Here is a 24,247-nt window from a genome sequence, read left to right as displayed (position 1 = left end):
CAGCAGTACGTGTTGACGCAATAGGAAAAGTAAAGGAAGAAGTAACAATAGCAAAAGTAGGTGTTGACGTACGAGGAGAAGAAAAGGAAGAAGTAACAATAGCAGCAGTAGGTGTTAACGTAATAGGTGAAGTAAAGGAAGAGGTAACAGAAGAAGACGTACGTGTTAACGTAATAGGTGAAGTAAAGGACGAAGTAACAAAACAGAAGTAGGTGTTAACGTAATAGGTGAAGTAAAGGAAGAAGTAACAAAACAGAAGTAGGTGTTAACGTAATAGGTGAAGTAAAGGAAGAGGTAACAAAAGCAGCAGTAGTTATTAAATTTACAAGAGAAGTATTGTAAGGGGTAGTAGCAGCATAGCAGCGACAGTAACGTAACGAAGGTGGTTAGGGAGAAAGAAAAAACACAAGTAGCAGTAGGTGTTAACGTAATAGGTGAAGTAAAGGAAGAAGTAGCAAAAGCAGAAGTAGGTGTTAACGTAGTAGGTGAAGTAAAGGACGAAGTAACAAAAGCAGAAGTAGGTGTTAACGTAATAGGAGAAGTAAAGGAAGAGGTAACAAAAACAGCAGTAGTTATTAAATTTACAAGAGAAGTATTGTAAGGGGTAGGAGCAGCATAGCAGCGACAGTAACGTAACGAAGGTGGTTAGGGAGAAAGAAAAAACACAAGTAGCAGTAGGTGTTAACGTAATAGGTGAAGTAAAGGACGAAGTAACAATAGCAGCAGTAGGTGTTAACGTAATAGGTGAAGTAAAGGAAGACGAAGTAACAGGAGCAGCGGTGACACATGGTGTTAATGTTAATGTTTATCAAGATCTCGAAGCTAATGAACAAGTACTGACACCGCAAGCACTTGAAAGAGTCATATGCACTAACAGCAACAAAGACAGTTTGTGGTAACAGTCATGAAATCAGCAACGACATAATTATACACAACTTCACCAATGCACATTTCAGAAGCAGTGCTAACTATTAAAGCAAGAACATGGTACTGATGCTGAACAAGAGGAACAAGAGCAAAAGTAGACCAATGTATCTGAAATAACAATACTATACAAAAATTACGCCCACTCTCCTCATTTGCATAACCTGAATTGGGCCGTTGTTTCCGGGTTTGTACGGCAGGTTAAATAGAATCAGAAGAATATAAAATGATAAACTTTATGGACAACAACTTCTTTTAAATTTATTACGAGACATTACTAAATTTATATCAAGAATCAGTGTCAAAACGCTGCACCCATATAATAAAGAAGTTGTTATCCATGAAGTTTGCCAATCTTGTGCTTCCCAGCTTCTAAAATGCCACTGAAAGAAGGAAGAGCATAGTTGTTTTTTACTCTTTTATCAAGTGATTATATTATAAGACGGTAGTTAAATATTGCAACTGTTGCATATCACTACTTCTAGTGCACATGGCGTCTTTCGCGCTAGAGTGAGCACATGCATATGGTGTCATTAACTCCAGTGTGAGCACATGACGTCATTACCTCTAGTGTGAACACACGGTGTCATCAATGACATTTTTAATTTACAGTGATTCGTGTATTTCATTTTCATTTAATTCATTTGCAACTTCAGATTTAGTTGATAATCGAGGCTGAATATTTCCAAGCGCTGACGTTTTATATTACCATGAACATTATCTGAGCATTAAACGTGAGTTGCATAGAATGTTTAGCTCAATCGGACACGCTCAGTACACGCGCTGACAACCTCTGACGTCAAACACAGTACTAGCACATACACTTTAACTTGTCAAATTATATGACGGTCGAATCGTATCTATTTACCTGTGTTACATACTGGTACAGGTATTATTACACTTGAAAGAGTTCAGTTATATATTGCTTTCGTAATTTCCTTTATCTACATGACTATGTGTACAACTGCTTACAAACAGGATTATTGAGTTCACTTTCGTGACAGATTTTTTCGAAGCTAGTTTGCCGCGACAGATTGGTAATTGAGTCTCCGGCGAGACTATTTGTGTGTGTGTGTATGTGTGTGTGTGTGTGTGTGTGTGTGTGTGTGTGTGTGTGTGTGTGTGTGTGTGTGTGTGTGTGTGTGTTTTTGTGTGTGTTTGTGTGTGTGTCTGTGTCTCACTCTCTGTGCCTCTCTCTCTCTCTCTCTCTCTGTCTCTCTCTCTCTGTGTCTGTGTCTCTGTCTCCCTCTCTCTCTCTCTGTATGTCTCACTCTGTGCCCCTCTCTCTCACTCTCTCTGTCTCTCTGTGTGTCCCTCTCTGTGTCTCTCTCTGTGTCTCTGTCTCCCCCCCCTCTCTCTCTCTCTGTAGATTAACACCGCCTGGGTAGAATAAACGAATGTAGCGATCCATGTCCCCCATCAAAACTACATGGGTGTCTCCCATCTACTGTGCAGATCTCTTTCGACTATTTTTAATGTATGCATGGTTTTTAATGTATGCATGGGGCATCCTAGCCCGAGGTGTGTCAGATTTTTATTTATTTCATGCAACAACTTGTGTTTAATATAATTACTTTTGTAGAAGTATTCGGGTTTTCAAATGTGCTGATGTGGTATGGTGATGATTTCGTTCAGTAATCAGACTATGTATATGCTCTGTTTTGGGAAGTTGTCCAGTTATTGCAAGATTTTTATACGACTGCGGGCATATGGTACTATAATATATGTCTTGTGACTTCCCAACTCGGCCTTGCTTCGTGGAACGATATACATGTATGCAGCACGTGCGTATGTAAATGAATACGATAAAATAATTTCTATCCATCAAAGTGTCAGTGTTGAGGCAACGATCCCAGGATTAAGTGACAATAAATCAAGAAAACCCACATGTGTATTTGCACATATGTAAATAGAAGGTCAAAAACCCCACGTACGTTTGTTTCAGCATGTCTCCAAATTATTTCACTTGTATTAGTATACATATCTGTTTATGCATTCTTCACATATTATAATGCCATTAAGATTAATTCCTTATGTGCAACGAAGGTCTTAGTTATCAATTTAACGCATTATATATTTTCGAACTGTGCAAATATATATTGCTTTGTCAGCCTTTAACGTCAAACTTTCAATAAACCGCGTTTAGTTGTTTCTTTACTGTTGTTCATTTTAACTGAATACTGTGTAGCCTACTGTACAAACATATTCAATGTTACTAATTTTAACCATGTTTGCTTAGTTCTTTGTCCGATGGGTAATGGTTATTTTGGTCGCTAACAGTAACCGGTGGTCGGTTGCTAGGACGATTTCTGTCACTGAGCTGGAGCAAAAATTCCCGGGGGCCGTTGCTAGGTCCGCGCGTGCTGAGAACGTGCCGGGGTCACACCTGTCGCAAATGAACTCGTCTGATTGGTCTCTTCACAGAGAGATGCGGGGCATGCGATTTTCAGCATTTGCACCCTGAACTTGATATGACAAAGGCAACCCTAACAGATGTTGCGGGTCGTTTCGGCCACCATGGAGGAAGAACTCGCCCAGTTTGTTACAACCTGCATGCTGCGAATATATTTTTCCATTTCATAAAATTTATTGCTATTGTCCAATATTTGTCCAAAAAATATTGTCTCTGACGACTTTGAACAATGGAAAATGCACTGAGTGTATCCATCCAGTGTGTAAGATAGACATGTTGCATACATCACACACTAATTAACATGACTCGAAATGTAGTTGGTATGCAAAGCAAATCGGCACTGCGCAGGTTTATTTAAATAGTATTCTAAGACCGTTTCGGATACATGTTTGAGAAAAATGTCAAATTGTTCCTGTTCATTCATAATTTCATTTGATATGTCACGAGTCACGAGTCACGAACTGGGATAACAAGGCGACCTCTGTATGTCCCGTGTTTTCAACCTTTGAATTTACAATTCAGCAAGATTACAGATATACCAAAAGCAATGATTTTCAGAACCTTATCCTAAAACTGTACATAATTGTTATAATATGTTTGATGAATAAGTATCAACAGATTAAAAATAATCTTAAACACACACATATCATTAATCAGCTTGTCAGTAATACTCTTTGATGCTTGCTAAAGTGCACTATCACTCATGCAAAACGCGGCATTAATGTCCCGGGTGGCGTTCTACAAACTGCTCTTACCGCTGCAAATGTCGAAACTGTGTGTTAATGTGTTAGGCTTGTGATTATAACTGTGCCAAGATCATTTTGTGGAACGGCGCATCTGTTGTGGGTGTATTGCATGAGTGAGGAAGTGTCGTATTCCAGCCTGCCGTAATAATTTATTCAGTGAGTGAGTTTAGTTTTACGTCTAATGATGATCTAACATTTCGATGAAAACAATTACGACATTAGCACAGCTGATATGCAATTGCTCGGCCGATCTCGCACCACAGGTGAGTGTTCAACGCAGCTTTATGCAGTGTTCATGTTTTATGTGAGTGATTGGGTTTAGTTTTACGCCGCTTTTAGTAATATCTCGGCAATATTACGGCTGATGGCAATGTGTTGGCACAGCCCTAAACTCACGGCGGATGGCAGTGTGTTGGCACAGCCCTAAACTCACGGCGGATGGCAATGTGTTGGCACAGCCCTAAACTCACGGCGGATGGCAATGTGTTGGCACAGCCCTAAACTCACGGCGGATGGCAGTGTGTTGGCACAGCCCTAAACTCACGGCGGATGGTAATGTGTTGGCACAGCCCTAAACCGACAGACTACAAAAACGTATGCATTGCCCATTCTTCCAATAGGAACGTTTGAAACTCATACAATTGACTAGCAATGTCGCTCTATACAAATTTATTGGTAACGACTTTATACCCTTCCAGCGCCCTTTGGACGCGCAGCTGTGTCTGGCAGGCCAGTGATTAAGGATGTGTACTGTTAGGGACACTGGTTAGGTGACAGTTGACCCGGTCAGTCAGAGCAGCTGTCCACAGGGGTCTGACACAGCTGGGTGTCGTCACTATAGAAACGACAGCAACTGTACATCGTGCTTGACTGTAATGCTGGTTCATAGGTAAAAAAAAAAAGAAAAAAAGGAGAAACAGTGAGTGGTAAGGTTCTTGATTCTTAATTCGTATGGAGGTGTAAAGATGTATTTTTGTCATCTAGAAAAGGCCATACAGAAACTATACAAAGTGTATCTGTCTGTATATCTGTCTGTCTCTCTGTCATTCTCTCTGTCTCTCTCTCTCTCTGCGTATGCGTGTGTTGCAGGTATATCAACTGGCAGGGAAGTATCGAGCACAGTTATTACATTTGTCAACAGTTGACAACAGTTGTGTGTGCCGATGTGTCTTCAAGAGGGGAGTAGGACAATACCCAATGACAATATATACCTACTGACAGTCTCAGGGTTTGGAATAATTAATGCTAAGGTGAAATACAGACATCTATATTTAATTTGTAGCACAGTTTTCTTTCACACTAACAAACATTATTATTAAATATCCTTTTATACAGCTTATTGCTAGGTTCGTGCTGTGACATGTTTTCTACGTGTATCAAATCTTTTAAGAATTCACTCCGGGAGAGGTTCCTATCTAAGCATTTAAGAGTGTGGAAGTGAGAAACACATTTTTATGTTGTCTGTTTTTATGATACCATATCTATTTTCACATATATGCTGAGAATGTCGGCGCTATATATACATACACACACACATGCATATATACAGACACACTTATATATACGTATATATATTTGAATTATTAAGTAAGTTAGGGTTTACGGCGCTTTTAGTGATATCCCAGCAATATCACGGAGGGCGATTGTACAAACATTGCACCCATATTTAGATTTGAACCTGGGCCTTAGTTGTGACGAGCGAACACTTAAACCACTGATCTACCCTTCGCCCTAAATAATGACTCAAAGTGACAAAACACTTTCAATGTTCATAAGACATCTCCCAATAGTTTTAGGTTGAAATCTTACGTTTGGTTCAACAAAACAAGGCTTAGCGCTTTACACACCTTGCACTTGTTCAGTTATACCCCGATAAGAGAACACTACAAGTTACATCTGTGGATCAGCTGCAAAGAGGATTAACACAGGCATGTGTTACTGGTATGTCACAAGACTCCACAAGACACCTTCTTCTCCTCATGCCACTGAGCACTTTCCACGTCAATAGGCGCCACGTGTACACGTCTCCTTGACACAACCCCAGATGCTGCACCGAAACTTAAGCACTAGGATATAAGTGTCAGTCAAAACTTCAAATCCGCCATCGTGAATTATGTTCACAATTCTACATACGTATCCCGGGATAAAGGAACAGACTTTTACAGTCCCTCCGTCTCTCGTTTCGAGTATAATTCATAAAAACGAATATTTCACGCGTCGGTCCGTTGTCCGCCAGTCTTAAATTTGACATACTCTGCTTCTTTGAAACTACGAGGCTACGGACCTAAACCCAGTTAAATCAAGATGACAAACACATTGACATCACCTTCCCCCATACATGTTCAAACATCACAAAAAGCTCATCAAACTAACGACTTGGACCCACGAGACTGTAGCTCACCTAAAGAAGACAGAAATTTTACGTTAACAAGTTAAAAATACAATATTTGAGCGCACTGGCGCAATGAAAGATCTAACAGTTGATCCCCACGTGACTGGTCTATGTGTGTTGACCCTTCACCTTCGTATCTGATCGATCACTTAGGGTACCCGAGCGTCGCTGTACACGTCATTTCATTGTTCTCGCTAATGTGATTCTAAATGCCACGATTTAGCATGGCAACCGCGACGCTACAGTTGCGTTCAGCATTGTTCTAGCAATACTGCGTGGGGCAGACTAAAAATGGGCTTCACACTTTGTACCCATGCTGGGACTCGAACCCGGGGAGGGTGGGTGGGACAGGGCAGATGATGAAGACCAGCAGTAATTTCTTAATATCCTACGTGTTATGGTATGTGTCTATGATATCTTCAAGTCTAATGAGTAGTGAGCCCTAACCATTCTTAGCTGATACAGCTGAACAGCCGATACGTGTTCCCTTGTTTACCGTTAAACATACACGCCTGTGAAATAGAAGAGAGATAATAGCACGACTTGCGTCTTGTGGCTTATATACTCTTGGTATATTTAGTAACGACACGAATCGATATTCCGTATGTGAGCCGTGTTACACGTCATAGCTTTGTCAACAACGCACAATGTTTTGACGCAACGTCCTTCTAAACACGTGAATGAAAGACAGGGCGGGGCGACTGTGGACAACTGTAGCAGGTAAATGTCACATATGGATGTAACACCTACTGATCTCGGGAAAAAAATACATATAAAACGTATTCATTAACAAAAACTACAATCATTCTCTACATTGAACGTGTTTCCGAATTATGTTTTTGAATGCGTATGTTTTTGAACTGGCAATAATAACATTTCAGTGTTTGTCACCATCGCATCTGCTCTCTTGGATTTCTTAAATTTGGTTGATTTGGTTGTTGTTTAAAGCCGCACTCAGCAATATTTCAGCTATACGGAAACCCAGTGATCAACGGTATGAACATCGACCTACGCAACTGGGATACGGTGACATGTGTCAACCAAGTCAGCGAGCCCGATCACCCTTTCCAGTTGGACGCATTTTACAAGCATGGGTTCCTGAAGACTAGTGGTGGTCCGATTAATTGAAATAATCGGAAATTGGTAGCAATGATATCATATAATCATCTTTTCTCATAGCATGTTTCTCAACATTTTTCACAAGGTTGGTTTTGTCTGATACATTTGATAAGCACAAGAAGCTTGGTCCAAGGCATGAGTGAATTTGTTTCAAAGACTCCAGGAAATTTATGTCCTTAACGTGCTAGTCATGTTTAGGAATTTGATTTAAAAAAGCCGGAATGTTTATTTTAATTTTTTTTTCGTGTACATGAAAAACATAACCAAAGAATTCGATAAATGATGCTAACCAGTTATGTTCGATAATTGATCGGTTGTATTGAACTAGTCATCGATTATGAGATTTTAACCCATTCCTAATATTACTGAAGACCTATATATTCTAATCCGGATTTTTCGGGTGTTTGAGTGATAAGCGTCCTATGGCCTGCATCACTTGGGTAGTTCTCCCCTGATAATGCTGACACACCCTCATATAAATGGGAAGGCGGGGTAGCCTAGTGGTTAATAAGCGTTCGCTTGTCACGCTGAAGACCCGAGTTTGATTTCCCACGAGGGTTCAATGTGTGAAGCCCATTTCTGGTGTCCCCCGCGCAATATTGCTAAAAACAACCGTAGCGTCGCGGTTGTCATGCTAAATCCTGGCATTTAGCATCACGTTAGCGACAAGATTGTTTCGCACAATGGTTGACGTCTGGCGTAATGAAATGACGTCTACAGTGACGCCCGGGTGCCTTAAATCATCGGTCAGATACGAAGGTGACAGGACATAGACAAGACACGTGGGGAATCAACAGTTAGATCTCTCATTGCCGCCAATTAAATCAAGATGACATAGTGAAGAAACTGAAGAAACTCACTCGCCTGTGTTGCGAGGTCCTCCGAGTAATTGCTTAACAATTGTGCAGATGTCTTGTTTTCATCGAAATAGCAAATAATAAGATGTTTTGCTGCAATTATTATGTTGTTTTGAGCCACAGGCGACAGGGTCCTTGCTGTTGAATAATATTTACAAAATCACACAAACGTACAAACATAAACACCTGTAGTACATGCTACGAAAACACGTGGTGATTATTTCTTTTCAATTTGATTGTTCCCAAAATAAACCCTACCCACACGGTATCTGCTTTGACTCACAACTAGTCAGTGAAATGAACATATTTTACAGATACTAAAGTATCAGCACAAAATATGAAGACCGCCGCTTTTGTTTAGACGTCAGCTATCCCCTCAGATTAAGACATCTCTGACATCTGAAGTCTCCCGAGCGTCTGTGAAAGGATATATACTCCCCCACATCACTCATCAGATTCGCCTCCCGTCACTTGCAACCACGGCAAGTGCTGTGTCTATATATATCCCGTTAGCTCTGAAAATAGCTCGCTCCATGCTACCACCGTCTTCGCCAGGCATTGTCTGTGTTATAATAAGCGTCACTAGGAGCTATTTTAGTTGCAGCTGCAGGGTGAAGTGACTGACACGATGAACAACAACTAGTTAGCTAATGTTGTCGCTCTGAGTGAGTGAATTTAGCTTTACGCCGCACTCAGCAATATTCCAGCTATATGGCAACGGTCAGAAAGTAATCGAGTCTCGACCAGACAATGGAGTGATGAACATCATGACCATCGATCTGCGCAGTTCTGAATCGATGACATGTGTCAACCATGTCAGCAAGCCTGACCACCCAATGTCGTTAGTCACCTCTTACGACAAGCATGGCTTACTGAAGATGGATTCTAACCCGGACCTTCACGTTTAGTTGTGTAGTTGTCGTTGTGAAACGGACATGGTCGGGAGGTCTCCGGTTAGGTTGGCAAACAGCGGGTGATAATTCTGATTGCAATATGACGACGGGGGACACCATACATGAACTTCACACGCTGTATACTGTCGAGACTGGTATCCGAGAGTTCGAATTCGGCCTGACGAGTGAACGCTTTAACCATTCGGCTACCTGACAGCCAGTTGTGCAGCTGTATCTATTAGTATTGTCACAGCATTATTTCAAAATCCATAAGTGTTATATTTTCTGTTGTTTTTTTAATTTTTATTTTTTTTATTTATTATTATTTTAGATAACATTACAGTCACCATTACCATTTCTTCTGCAGGAATAGACTAACGCTTAGTCTCTGAGTGTATATTTTTCTGATGCTAACAAATGAACCCATCTATGTATTGAAATGGAGCCCCAGCGAGTTGGGAGATTCACCTGTGAACGGGTGTAAAAGGCTTAGTGTCAACTTTGTGTGCATTCTCTTTCAGTATTGTCACAACCCCTAGTGTACAGTACACAACCCTCAGCTGCTGCGTACCGCGATCAGGTGCTCATTCCTGAACGCGTTCCATTCATGGAACACACACACACACACACACACACACACACACACACACACACACACACACACACACACACACACACACACACACACACACACACACACACACACACACACACACACACACACACACACACACAATTGAACTGAGAAATCTCGAATTTTTATTCTTGTGACTTGACATTCTGTATACCCATGCTTTGGAACGGCGGTGTAGCCTAATGGCACTGATTGTGGCACTGTCAGTGTATCGAGTATATCACACAGATCTCAACAATGAAATAATAACAATTTAACCATCTTACCACATCCTGTTCTTTTATAGTGCCCTGAAGAAAGAATGTGAAGTTTCTTTTTTGACTCCGTATATAATTGATATATGTGGATGGGATGCGACCGTCCCTGTTGACGATGCAGGTAGTGAGGTGATGTTGACAGTTCTGACAGTAGTCTATCTCACAGGCTCTAAACCACATTATTTCCCTATATATTTGTTTAAGCTCTAAATGAAACAAGAGAGATTTCCTCAGGTTCTGAATTATAGTCAGTATATTAATTTAGCGCACATATCCATGCAACTAGAGCATGCTCAAGGCACTGGTATATTTTCCCTCGATCACAGGATGTCAATCTGAACATCCCAAGGGATCACACAGCTGTTGCAGCCACTAGGCGCACTAAGTTAATGTAGCTTTCCCATCCTTACAAGGTACCCAATCACAACTGGGTGGACTGGGACACATAGTCACAGTACGAGGTTTCCACGGATGACTAGAAGTCGGGAACGGTTGTTCCCACAGAATGCACCCCACACCATGCAACTTCCGGCCCCCGAATCAGTCGACTTTCCGTACACAACATTGGGCATACCGTTCACAACGTCATCTCCAGCCTCCATGCCCGCCGTCCGCGAATCTGAGGGTAAACCTGGATTCATCGCTAAAGACGACTCGATTCCAGTCTCTCTGGGTCCATCGGAGGTGACGTTGGGCCACAGCAGACGTTGACGTTGATGAAACGGCGTTAGTATTGGTCCAAGATATGGACGTCGAGAATGGAGATTGACAGCCCGCAACCGATTTCGAATGGTCTGTGAGGACAGTCGACCTCTGAACATCTCTCTCAGCCCAGGTTCGTGTAGCCGGCAGAAATCCGTCACGTAGGTGATGTAGTACGATTTGGCGGTCTTTTGCGCGTGACGTCAGACGAGTACGACCCGACCTTGGGCAATCAGAAGTGGTGCCAGTTTGTTGTAGACGACCTTTAAAGTCATACACAGTACGAGGGCTGCATCCCATTGCTCTTGCGGCGTCAGTAACTGATCTTCCCGCGTGCAACATGCAAACGACACGTTCACGTTGCACATTTGACAATCGTGGCATTTAAAGAACCGTTAGAACTGTGTTTCAATTCTAGAGGTCAATGCAAACACGTGCAAATGGAGAAAACTTCGATGCGAAAATCCCGTGACCGACTGCACGTACAAACCTGATTTATCTTGCACGACGAATGGATGGGTTTGAGTGGGGTTTTGCTAACGTTTTTCTTGAGTCGTACGATAGGGATCCCAATTCGGATACATAGATGTATCGTCAGAGAAAAATTTTATTCATTATTTTCAAAAATTACATTTTGTGAAGTTTCTTTTATAACCCAGTATATCAGGCGCTGATTTATTTGGTCGGGACTATAGGGGCCAATTTACACAGGGAAACCCCAAACAGTATCTGCTATCTGTATACTGGAGGCAGATAGGACAAGGCTGGACCAATGTACAAGGCGATGCAGTAGCTGGGCTGTGTTTGAATACCATTAATTACTGGTCACCATGACCAACTCATGGACCTTCACAAGTGGTCAGTGTCTAAGATCCGCAGCTCAACGGGCTGGTGAATGAAAAATAAATAAATAAATAAATAAATAAATAAATAAATAAATAAATAAATAAATAAATAAATAAATAAATAAATAAATAAATAAATAAATAATCACTCCCTCACTGTTGTTAAATGTACCTATTCCATTACAAAATGTCGGGGATATTCCGTAATGCACATGAGAAAAAGTGATATTTATCCATACAGATGAAACATATCCAAGGAATGGAGTAATGTCACATTTTCCCTAAATTTCTCTTCATTATCTGTTTCCTACTTGGCTTCATCATTTGCACTTGATCGGTCTTGTAAATCAAATAACCCTTACTTTTTAACGGTGTACATCATCTCCAGGTAACGCTCAAAGACATTGGTACACGTTGCCATGTCGTGTAAACCACACTTCTCCACGTGGCCGAGTGTCTTGTGTCATCAACGATTCCGCACCTTCCCACTAAAGCCCTAATTACATCAGCACCTCAATCACAATGACATTGTGAAGAAAATTACTTTATCCTTGACGGCTAAGTATATGTAAACGATATTTTTGCAGAAATCACGTTAGTACGGGGACTATCAAAACAAGAAATAATAACACGAAAACAAGGACGTGTTGTCTGATAATTATAATTAAATAAAATAGGAACAAACGAACAAAAATAGACTAAACTCCTATAGCTGCATCCACAACTTGCACATGCTCTTTCTACTGGTGTTTTTGAGTATTTCAAGGATGTGATTATGCCCAGATCCAATTTAAAACACAAACATGAATTACCCGTGCCAACATCACATTATCAGGCGTGCTTCCCTGTGAGTGATGATCATGGCAATACTTTTACTCTTATTAGTTCAGTTCTTATTCGTTTCAGTTATTCACATTAAGATTAAGCTCACACATTAAGAGTCACATTAAGATTACAAGTTCTTATCGTCCACAGCATACATTGCTATTAACAGTATTTGGAGAGTATGGTCATTGATGGTTTTGAAATTAAGTATGTTTTTACAAGTAAAGGAAATCTATCAAGCAGATTTTGAAACAAATACAATTGAGATCGCCCACGCAAGTCTAGAATTTGTGGCAAGTCTAGATTTCCACAGTTTCAAAAAGAGAGGAAAGTGTCTTGACTCCTTTTCATTATATTTTATGATCATGTTTGTGATACAGTTTCTGAAGTGAAATATGCTCATTGAAGAGATAAGTAAAAGATTTCAAACGTTTCAGGCCTCATTTAAAAAAAAGAATGTAGATGTTGGTGCAACAAAATTATGTATGTGTATTCAGATGAGGTAACTGCATTTCATATGGTATTCATTTACCTGCAGGTACAGCTATGCCTGTTATGCTCGATCCATTGAACACACGAAATCTATAGCATTTGGCCTATATACTGATGCGGGTGAACTATCCCGCTTTCTTTAAATAGTGCAAGAAAATATAAAAACGTCTGCTTAGTATAAAACTGTTATACCTCTGCTGCGTTACAAAATGCATTAATGTCGGTAACTGTTTATTACATAAAATTGCGACAAGGTCACGATGCTGAACACGTGCAGAAGCATCAACGTGACAGAGAAGTGGCGGAAGGGAGGTAACTCTGATCTAAGGGTCACTATGCCCATGTATGGTTGGTTACATATACATGTTTGCCTTGTATGGGGTTGAACTATAATCTCGGTATATGGACATTACATATACGGGTGCGTGATAACTGGTGTGTTTCGTATCTGTGTCATGTTTATACCCGATATGGAATTGAACGCGTCCCATGTCTTTGCCTATTAAGGCGTCTTCATTCATGATGTGTTCAAAGCAGTATTTTAAGTTATTTGTCACCTTCTATCGACATCTATTTTTGTTAAATAATCACTGCCCTCCGAGGTCGAAAATAGCATGGTGGGGGTCTGTTTTGTGCTATTCCCGGGGATATTTTTAATCTGCCAACATGTCTTGACAAACTTGAGCTGTGGAAACGCAGTTTAATTTTCTGGTAATCATCGAACGTCACTTTTCCCATATCTTCTGCGTGTATACAGTGACAACCAAACTAGTATGTAGTGCAGCTTTTGCTTCCGAAGCAGAAATATTAGGAATGACACTTGTTTGTCTCTTCACACAAATCTGTCAAGTTTCAACTTTTAGAAAACTTACTTCAGTCTCCCCTGGTAGTCAATTTGGAATGATTGTCAACTGAAGTCCACGGGATTCATTGACATAAAAAACCCGAAGTTTTGATGTTGGCCAGAAAACTAGCACTGAGGCTTGCTAAAATGTTACCTCGAAAATTCCTGATAAGAAATACTTGTAGTACATTGTTTACATTCAAAGGTCCAGATTAACGAGGTGGAATCCAACATTCCTTCAACACGTCTGGATTACTAAGGTCTTGATGTATAGGATGCGTTCTCCACAACTGCCATCAACACAGCTGCAAACATGACATGCACTGAGACAGAATCAAAGCAGACAAGGTAGGACACGGAACAACATGTGAAATACTAATGCGAACAGACCTTGTCCTCGACATTGACAGGTTGTAATTTACACTAAAACAGCAATGGAACTACCAACACTACCTGCCAAATCACAATAGTTGCATTTTCTTCCTTTGTCACATTAGCTAGGTGCTGATATTATACAGGTGTATTACCTACGGCCTGTACTATACGACCTGTTTCACAAACTTTCGTAAGCCTCAGATCTCGTAATATTTTCGTTGCATTCGTACCGTTTAGATGCTTACAGTAGGAATGCTACGACATAAGTTACGACGTCTTCGGCTTATGAAAGTTTTGTGAAACCGTCCCCAGTTACAGTCCAACTGCTTATAGAGGCGGTGGGGTTCGCTCGTCACGTCAAGGGTCAGGGTTCAGTTCCTCGCATGGGTACACCATTTTTGGGGCCCCCGTCGTGCTATTCCTGGGATATTGCTAAGCGGTGCAAAACCACACTCATTTCCAATTCCTTATAAGGTGCGTTAGGCAAATCTAGTCCAGTTACCATGGGGAACCAGAAACGTTATACTTGGATTACCGTTTCGTAACTATCTGCTGCGGTCTATCAGTGATGCGTGCGACGGATGACCTACATGAATGACCACTACTGTGACGTTTATGTAAGGCAAGGTGACTCTATGGTTTCTCAGTTCGGCGTGGTGGTATCTTTGTGTGTATACCATGCAGTGTATGTAAATACAGTGGAAACTGTCTAAACCGGCACTCATTGGGACTGAATAATTTATCCGGTTTAGACAATGTTCTGGATTATAGGGCTGATGATAAATGTACGAGCCACTGATGGGACAACTTGCCGGATTGGACACATGCCGGTTTTGTCAGCTTCCACTGTACGTGAAGGATGTAGGCATGGTATATTTACAATGACTGCAAAATACCACTCTCTGAGGTTGTGAGCAAGAGACCTCATTAGTTGCCTTCAGTTACGTTTGACAAACGTGTTGTATATGTGTATATTAATGCTACAAAATCGTTTACATATCATCAGATATAAGTGTTATATCATCACGATATATCGTGAATACAGGATCACTGTATTGACTCCAGACTGGTCTCAAAAATAAATGAAAATTCATGTCATCGAAAAGAAAACGACTGCTGGCTGAAGAGAAAATCGACCACCACTCACAGAGCTGTGTGGCAGGCCAGTAGATAAGACGTTCGACCATCACGTCTGAGGTGGGTTCGCTCCCCCACGTGTGCAATGTGCCTTATCCAGTGATTCCGGATTTTACCGGACTATCGCTATTCTTAGCGGCGTAAAAGTCTACTTACTCGCTCTCACCTTCATCCTTAAGAACAACATGAAAATAGAAAATCTTTTTCATTTTTTATTTCTAAATCTAAACAAAATATCTGAAACATCATTAGTAACACATAACAAAACATATAGCCAATAACATTAAAGACTTCTCAATCTAACTTTACAAATGTCAAAGAATGTAGCTACTGTATTTAACATAACTGTAAGTCTCTATTGATCTATAATAAACTGACATACAACTGTCTATTGCTTAATGTAGCAGGACAATGCATACACAGAGTCCCGTTATTTTGTATAGCCGTTAGCTGATCGGCAAGTTCGAGCTTCTCTGAGCTCTTTCACAGCACCCCTCCTTCCTCACCAGGTCGTTCAAGGGCAGATAACCCCAGAAGAAAGTCACACGTTCCTATGCCTTGATGCATTGAACTGTTCGTCATTCCTTGACGAAACATTGTCACTTTTTGTTATATGTTATATACACACATTTTTTCCTTTTATGTTTTTTTGCATAGATGAATGGCATGAAATGTTGTTTTTTAACACTGTTCAGGTGATATCCAAGCGAATTCCGATGTTCATTCACAGTTCATTTAGAGTGGTTCCTTTGTGTTTGTTGATGACGTGGATGCTTGTGTTTAACAACACTCCACGCGAACCTGGATGGTGGCTGGATAACCAGTGCTTCCAGTCAATCCGTGTCTCTCGTCCGGAATCATGTTACATGACCAATGGGTGTTGATGAGAGAATGGATATGTAGCGATGAAGATGACTTCAACCCATCTACGGTTTGAGACATAGATCCAACTATGCAGTTGCAGATCTGAGATGTCTCACCGGCATGAAGATCTCTTCATTTTTTGCGGATATTTTTTGGGATGTGGTTTTCCCTGAAACATGAATACCATATCATAAAGCACTACTTAACAAAGTGTTCACAGCTGCAAAATTAAACTCTTTTAAGATTGATGCTCATGATATCAACCTTCTGGCTATCTGGTTTCATTTGCTTAATTGTTATACAGCAGGAAAGGTTAAACAAGAATCTTATAACAATAGCCATTCTAATGAAATTATGATTTGCTGACATCAAGGATGCCACATGCAGTAAACCAGGCACGTAGGGCGCCATTTTTTTTCCTGTAAGCTCACTAGGTTGCAGAGCTTCATATATCGATAGTATTGAGGTCTTGCCCATGCTTTGCAACTCAACAGTCATGAGTTAGCGTGGTTTTCCGTTTGTTTGTTCTGTTCTGTTTTTCTGTATTTTGTTTTACTACACAAGTGATACAACAAGCAACAGACGTCTGGGAAATATCTAACTTGCATCTGGGAGAATAATTACCTTAGAATGTCCATATTATACCCGGCATGTTCATGCGGGTATTGTCACCACGGTCGCAGGTCCATAACCCATCCCAGCTACAGACTTGCAGAATGTGGTCACGGCCACTTCCGCAGGACTGAGGTCATCTTCGGGGTAGTCCACGATGACGCAGCCTGCATCGTCGTACGTAACTCTTCCAGCAGCGACGTCGTTGTCGTTCATTTTCTGTCCTGGGCGATACTTGACAACTGAAGCCAGTTTGTCTTCGCTGTCGACCTGAAGGATAAAAATGCAACTGTTGTAACAACCACCAAAATCTGGGCACATTGCTCTACAAGACAACTGGAACCAATTTAGACATATCATGGACTCGTTTCATTTAAGGCAAATCTATGATCTCCTAAATATATGTACGCATGTGCGTCTTAAGAACAGCAACAGCAAAGGAATCCGAGTAAAACAATATGCAAACATGATGACTTTTACAGTCGCGTGCAGTGATGCACGTTCTCAACGATCTAGAGCAAAACACGTGTTATTGTTTATCTGACCGAATTTCCTTCCTAATGCGTTTGTAAGCGAAGATCCGATTGGTTGGCCCTTAAATGAAATATTCATGAGTGTGGCAACGCCAATCTGATCCAATGGTTATGTAGGTAGAGGGCAAACTAGGACATACGATGACGCAGTGAAATTTTGTAGGTGACTCGCATAACTACAAGTTAGATCAAATTCCTGTTAAAGTGAGATATGTATGCAGCGTTGAGCCAAATGGCAACACACACAGGGCTCGGTAAACATGTTGGTTTTTTTCCGCCCAAACAGCTTGTTATGTTTTAGTGCCATCGTTTCATGGACACAATAGACACAAAGACATAAACACACACACACACACATACATGGAGCTCATTGCCGCTTTGCAATTAGAAGCTTTAGGCGCTAATTTCATACGCACAATGTCCCTGGTTGATAATACGATTAGAGTCTCTACTGAGCCATAACAAAAGCAGAGGTAAACAATTTAAGGCAGATGGCAAAAGTGAGATTATCCATTTACCTTAAATGACTTCGACTTCTAATCAAGCTTTTTAGCAAGTTGGTCAAACTGTTATACCACTAACAAATTAGAATCAGATATTTTCATACTTAGTAAATATGCCATTAAAATTAATTACAGAAACATGAAACAGATTCGAGGGGTCTTCAACACCCTGTTTAGGAAAAACATCTTATTGATAAAAATTACAAAAGACGCGGAAAAAGATTAAAGCTACATACCCTGACAAGTCTGATGTTGTTTTCCATACAGAAAGCCTCGATGAGAGTGTGATGAATATGTACTGACACGTCTCCTACCATGTCTTCAGGCAGGACACACAACATGATGTTGTGAGAGTTACTGAAAAAATAACAAGTTTGATTAATTTGAATGAATATAACAAAGTGCGCAATATCTATTTGAACGTGTAATCTTAATAAACAGATTCCCCTAATTCTTTTCACTTTCATCTACAGTGCAAAGTCAAATTATGCAGTGATACAAGCATCTCATGATGACGACATTGCATTCATAACCTAGCTGCAAGGATTAAACTGTAATTGCTAAAATAGTTTTACTTTATACAAAATGACATAAAAGTATTCAAATTGAACTTGATCGTTAACTTTGATACTTACATTTCCAAATGCTTTGCGCATTCGAACATTCCGCAAGTCAATCTTCCTTGCTCTAGGCCCTGCCAGATTGTATCACGGAGGGCGTGGCCAACTGTCAGCTGATTCCTGCAACACGAAAGACAACATGCGTTTTCAACACTGTCCTATAGCAAGTGCGTAGTCATGTCTATAAATAGCCTCGTGAGTAATCAGGACCTGCATGACAGGGCTTCCCCTGACCGGAGCGCGAGCCCAACTATGAGCTTATCAGCTGATGTCACAACAAAGCTACTTTGGTGGTAAAATAATCGTAATCGGCGTACATACCCATACATACTAACATTGTTCGTAGTGAATGCCAGTGTTTGTATATCACCACTTGCAACACACAAACACTCAGCGCTGATGACGTCATCCAGTCACGCGCTGAGTCTGGATTAGGGCCGGCCCAACGTTTCACACAGCACACATCCCGACAACAGTTTGCAAACTATTGTTTTACTTATATGTCACATGAATCGTATTTAACTAATTAATCTAATGTCAAAATCCGTTTTGACGGTATCATGCATATATAATATTGCTTTCTGAAGACACGTTTTGAAAACTGCTTTTACAGTTTTGCTGATTAATGACACTCCACCCGCTGCCTTGTCAACTAGTGACCACCAAGCTTTTAAAATACATTGCAAAGACGGCTCTCATAACGCGCGGGAAAGAACAAGGAACACCTGTCAAAGTCTCAAAATTTCAGAACACGATGCCAGCTTCCTAAAATTACAGCAAAATTATCCCTGTGGCATACAAGTTCAATGTGGGTTCTAGTATTTAAACCTGAACTTTGAATTCGTACCCATCTTCTCACCTGATGCAACGTTGCAATGATTACGTGGCCAAATGTCCAATGTCAAAAGCACTTTAACTGAAACACCTGGATAAAATAAACAGTACTTACTGTGGCTTCTGCTGCATTTTGTTGTTATCATCGTATTCTGTAAGTGTCATGATTAAATGTACTCCAATTTCTGCACAGGTATATCCAACAGTCTGCATGAAATACACACACGTCCTTCTCTCTGAAGATTCACAACAAGAATGTGCTGACACACTGGTGGTATCAGTCTTTAGCTCAATGCAAGGTGTTGCCTGTCCGTGCGGTCCTCCCATTGGTTGGAAGCAGATGTCAAAGGTAAGGAAAATACTTCCCTAGAAACCGGTTGCTATGTCGCATGTGCTTTTATTCCCTTATTATATGTCAAAGTATGCCATATTCGTTGCTAATGGTGCAGTTATTGAAGCACATTGAAGTGCCCTAAAGAACTGGAATATTTTACTTCAAATAAATGCTTGCACTGACCCATGATTGTTTAAACAAATCGCCACGCATCTAAATTCTCCCAACCGATTTAACACGTTGGTTCTTGCGCCAGCTATTCCGGAACGAGGCTAGGGAATTCCTGCCACTTCAAGATCCACGGCATTCGTTTTGACTACGTTTGAAATATTGCATGATGTTGATCCCACGAAAGGTCTTCGTTATTCATGTTTACCCATATGAAAATCAAATATTGAGCATGAATCGCGAGTGAATGTACTGCAGAATTTTAAAATTTGCTCTCGTGACGCAAGACCCTCACTGCATTGCATATTCATTCTGTAACCTGTGAAAATCTTGAACAATGTTATCATTTTGTAAATGTAATTCTGTACACATACGACAAAGCCTTCTTCTGTACGGTGTATAAAACATTGGTCACATGAACGTGACCTAACTGTCCAGAACCGGTAATAGCTAGCTTAGGTCGGTCATTGCACAAGGATCGTGAAATCCGTGTATAGCCGGTTTTCCCGAGAATCTATTTTTAGTTTACCTGGAAAGGACGTGCACATGCGGTTCATGGAGGGTATATATATGTGTGTTTTTTAATGATACACGGATATTAAAACTTTCCTTTGTAGATATCATCTTTAATATACAAGGATGTATGCACCAGTTACTCAATCACTCGTATTTTTTATTGGAAAACAGTATGTAAGAACACGTACCCCTTTCGTCACCCACGTTTCTGAATATTGCAATCGTATGCTTTCATTTGCACGATGATAATATTTCTAAACGTTTCAAGTGCCTGAGGTAATACAGAACCTGTATGTGAGTCTGGTTATCGACCGACAACCTTGTGTGAGAACGCTTGAAGGTGGACGTGTGTTTACGGTTAACCGCCAAACAAGGTCCCTTCTCGACTTTTCGTGGATTGAGCTGTTGCATCAGGCATATGCATGAATAACGATGTAATTTGAAATTTACGTAAATTCCATGGGTAAATGCTACGAAAACGAATGTGGCTTAAAATGGACCCTTATTGATTAAACATTACTTAATAAATATTACTCCATGTAACTATGAAGATGTTTGTATTTCCTAACACTGGCCACCCCGAACATCTATTTGACCGTCAAGTGTCCTAGTGTGATTATTAAAGCTAGTTTTCTGTGCTTTCGTCTGTTTAATGAGCTTGAATCTGTGTGCTGCCTGTCTGGTCACAGTCAGTCCCTGAATACCACCATCTTCCCTTCTGCCTTGCCGTTCTTATTAAAGCTTGTCCCAAGTGCTTTGATAATGGGTGAGTGTTGTTTTACACCGCTTTTAACAATGTTCCAGCAACGTTAGGGCGGGGACACAAGAAATGGGCGTCATTGTATCCATGTAGGGAATCAAACTCTGGACTTCGGAATGAAAGTGTATAAATAATCGAATCTGTGCAAACATATGCTTATGAGAAATGTAGTGAACGCGATACGATGACACACGGTCAGCTGGCTGCAACTGCAAGGCACGCGTTCACCATACCCGAGCCCCCGGGTCATAAGTTGATAGGTCCCGCTTAGGGTGTTTGGGACCTCATCTGACCTTCAATCCCCATGGCTTAAACGCACACGTGAATGACGTATATGCGACAATACGGAATTCTTAGGTAGACTAGTGTTTCCTGTGAGCGTACACGTTTTGAATTCCTTTTAAGACTTGAACGGGTACAGACCGGAAACTAGTTTCCGCCGGTCGCTGTATGAATACAAATATCAGAAATACTAAGAAAGTGAAATCCCAAATATGACATATGTTACAAATATCAGGTAACACTGCTCGCCAGATGTAGGTTCTTGAATGTCCAGTAAACTGGAAGATGTGAACATACTTGTCAGTGACCATATCTGCTGGGACGGTGTGGTATCATAGAGGTTAAAGCGTTCGCTCGTCACGCCGAAGACCCGAGTTCCATTCCCCTAATGGGCACAATGTGTGAAGCCCATTTCTGGTGTCCCCGGTCATGGTATTGCTGGAATGTTGCTAAACACGGCGTAAGACTAAACTCACTCACTCACTAGTGGTTAAAGCGTTCGTCGAAAGACCGGGTTCGATTTCCGACATGGGTACAATGCGTGAGGCCCATTTCTGGTGTCCTCGTCCGTTTCGTGGAATATTGCTGAAAGCGGCGTAAAACATACTCACTGACTCACAGCTGCTGTCCACGTTTTATCACCGCTTACAGTCCTTTATCATGTTACGGCATTAGCCGAGCATTCCTTTGTCTTTTGACAACAATGTCTTCTGAGAGAGCTCCTTCCTTTGATATCCCGGGCTCAGTCATGCAAAAGGCGTTGTAAGCTACTGGGCTTTCCCTACCTGGTATTACGGGATCACACAAGGACTGGTCGGTTCAGTGGACCGTGGCCAAGTCGGGTGACTACGTTAAACAAGGTGTTCCCACTTCCTCTTGTTTCACTATAAGAAATCAATGGGGCGTTATAATGACCTTTATTTAGTTCCCCGTGAAACTGGTGTCTCGGTGGACAAACTAAAGTAGAACCACATTTGTTCGGAATCGGCAACATAAACACGTGCTTGCGCGATACTACCAAAGGGCATTCCTGAACACCTTAAACCCCACTTCTGAGATTACCATTCTCAAATGTGTTTCCTGTAAATCTATCAATTTTTAAACATATCGATTAATAAGATTAAAACAATTTCAGTGCTGCTTAATGTTTATTAGGCAACTTAATCGTTTAGATATGATATCGTAGAAGTTATTTTCAACTGAAAATAAAACATGACATAAATCAGCTGAGAGATGTATTTAGTTTCTTGTGCCCAAACCTTACATACCCGGAGACAACACGATTCGATCAGAACAAAACGTTGTGTTATATCAGGTCTGAGTTGCATGGCACCTAACGCAGCAGCTGTCGTCTCGACGTACTTGAGGGCGTATGACAACTGTCGCCATGTGCAAAACACGCTGTCATGTGCGCGGACGTTAATGCCGTGTGGATTTTGAGTGACAAAGGGTGTCTTGTCGCGTCGTAGTTACATTCGAGGTCGTCCACGATGGAAAACATGCGACAGTTTCAACAACGTCTCCACATTTTGGCATGCAGTGAGATTAGCACCTTATCTGCATACAATGACGGTTTCATATTTTGCAAAGGTTTTCAGTGTGATCTCTGACGTCTTATGTGGCATTAAGCTGGACCTTATGTGAAATATAAACAATGCCCCGTGTTGTGTTGTTTACACCATCTTCTTCGTGTATCATATTTTCTTATACACGCGCTTTCGTATAATTCATCCGTTTCTAATGTGTTTTTATTTTCATCAGGTGTAACATATTTTATATCTGTCATTTCCCTTGCGTTTCATTCACATTATCGATATTATGATTCATTCACTTCTCTCAAGATTATCCTAACTGCCCATGCTTTGAAATAGGCCAGTTGGCTTATGTCGGTTTATCCAGGATAGTACACATGGACAAACACGAGCAGGAATCAGTAGTCGATTTAGTAAATACATCCTGATATAAAACATTATTCGATTTTTCATTACACCTGACTGACGCACTTAGAATGCTTGTCTGTCTCACGGTCCCTGAACCACATTTTCCTTTACCGCCTGGTCCTACCTGCAATGCTCTAAATGATGCAAGTCTAGATTTCCCCAGGTGCTGAATCTCTTTGCTCACTGGGGTCCCTTTTCAATTTAAATAGGTTTAGTTGTAACTATCCAGATTAAGTACATTCAGAGATTAAACGTTAGTGTATGTATACCAAGGTCATAGAGACTATAGAGACTACCACCAACTATATGTAGACCAACAGCTAGGTTCTGAAATGAAGATTGTCTATAGAAAAAATATTCTAGTAAAAAGAGTAAAACAATGAAAAGAAGCCATGAGGTTTTCTTCATTTTATCCTGATGCTGTTGAAATCTAGACTTGCCATATTTACTAGACTTTCGTGGGATTTCTTGGGTATATTTGCTAATGGGTCTGCATGGCAGACCACCAGCTTTGCTCCTAGCATTTACAGGAAGGTCCTACATCCGCTGTTGCAATAGCAACAGGCCTCGAGCCGCGATCATCTTGTCTGCCGCACCCACAATGTCATGTGGTGTGGGTGGGAATGTAGGGCAATGATCAAGGTCGGGTGAATCTCAAACACGATCGCGCCTGTAGATCGCTCATACACACCTGCCGTAACATGCCGCTTCCGCCGCCCGGTTTACATTTCAAAACCTCTTACTCAGCAGAATAATCTACCGGGTCGGCGGTTTGGGAACAAAGCGTAATTCACTCATAATGTTTTGTTTTGGATCGAGTTAATCT

The 24,247-nt window shown here is 40.9% G+C and overlaps 2 protein-coding genes across 2 annotated transcripts in view; both read right to left on the bottom strand.

The window, feature by feature from the left end:
- Positions 1-24,247, bottom strand: part of LOC137290399 (U6 snRNA-associated Sm-like protein LSm4) — a 439,957-nt gene that overhangs the window by 242,789 nt on the left and 172,921 nt on the right. The window lies entirely within an intron of this gene.
- Positions 15,655-19,706, bottom strand: LOC137291416 (growth arrest and DNA damage-inducible protein GADD45 gamma-like). Its single transcript, XM_067822749.1, has 5 exons — positions 19,537-19,706; positions 18,603-18,707; positions 18,204-18,324; positions 16,944-17,201; positions 15,655-16,488 (listed from the first exon to the last, which is right to left on the bottom strand). The coding sequence occupies exons 1-4, from the start codon at positions 19,632-19,634 to the stop codon at positions 16,974-16,976; spliced, it is 552 nt and encodes a 183-aa protein (XP_067678850.1). The 5' UTR covers positions 19,635-19,706; the 3' UTR covers positions 15,655-16,488; positions 16,944-16,973.

The sequence above is a fragment of the Haliotis asinina genome, chromosome 7 (assembly GCF_037392515.1).
Source record: "Haliotis asinina isolate JCU_RB_2024 chromosome 7, JCU_Hal_asi_v2, whole genome shotgun sequence".
Classification (NCBI taxonomy): domain Eukaryota; kingdom Metazoa; phylum Mollusca; class Gastropoda; order Lepetellida; family Haliotidae; genus Haliotis; species Haliotis asinina.
Note: the sequence above shows the minus strand (reverse complement) of the source record. Positions and strands in the feature narration are given on the sequence as shown.

Excerpts from the sequence above, each read along its gene's own strand:
- LOC137291416 (XM_067822749.1), bottom strand. The coding sequence starts at position 19,634 with ATGCAGACTGTTGGATATACCTGTGCAGAAATTGGAGTACATTTAATC. Across the intron at positions 18,325-18,602 it reads TGCGCAAAGCATTTGGAAAT|TAACTCTCACAACATCATGT; the intron begins GTAAGTATCAAA and ends TTATTTTTTCAG. Across the intron at positions 17,202-18,203 it reads ACAACATCAGACTTGTCAGG|GTCGACAGCGAAGACAAACT; the intron begins GTATGTAGCTTT and ends TTTATCCTTCAG.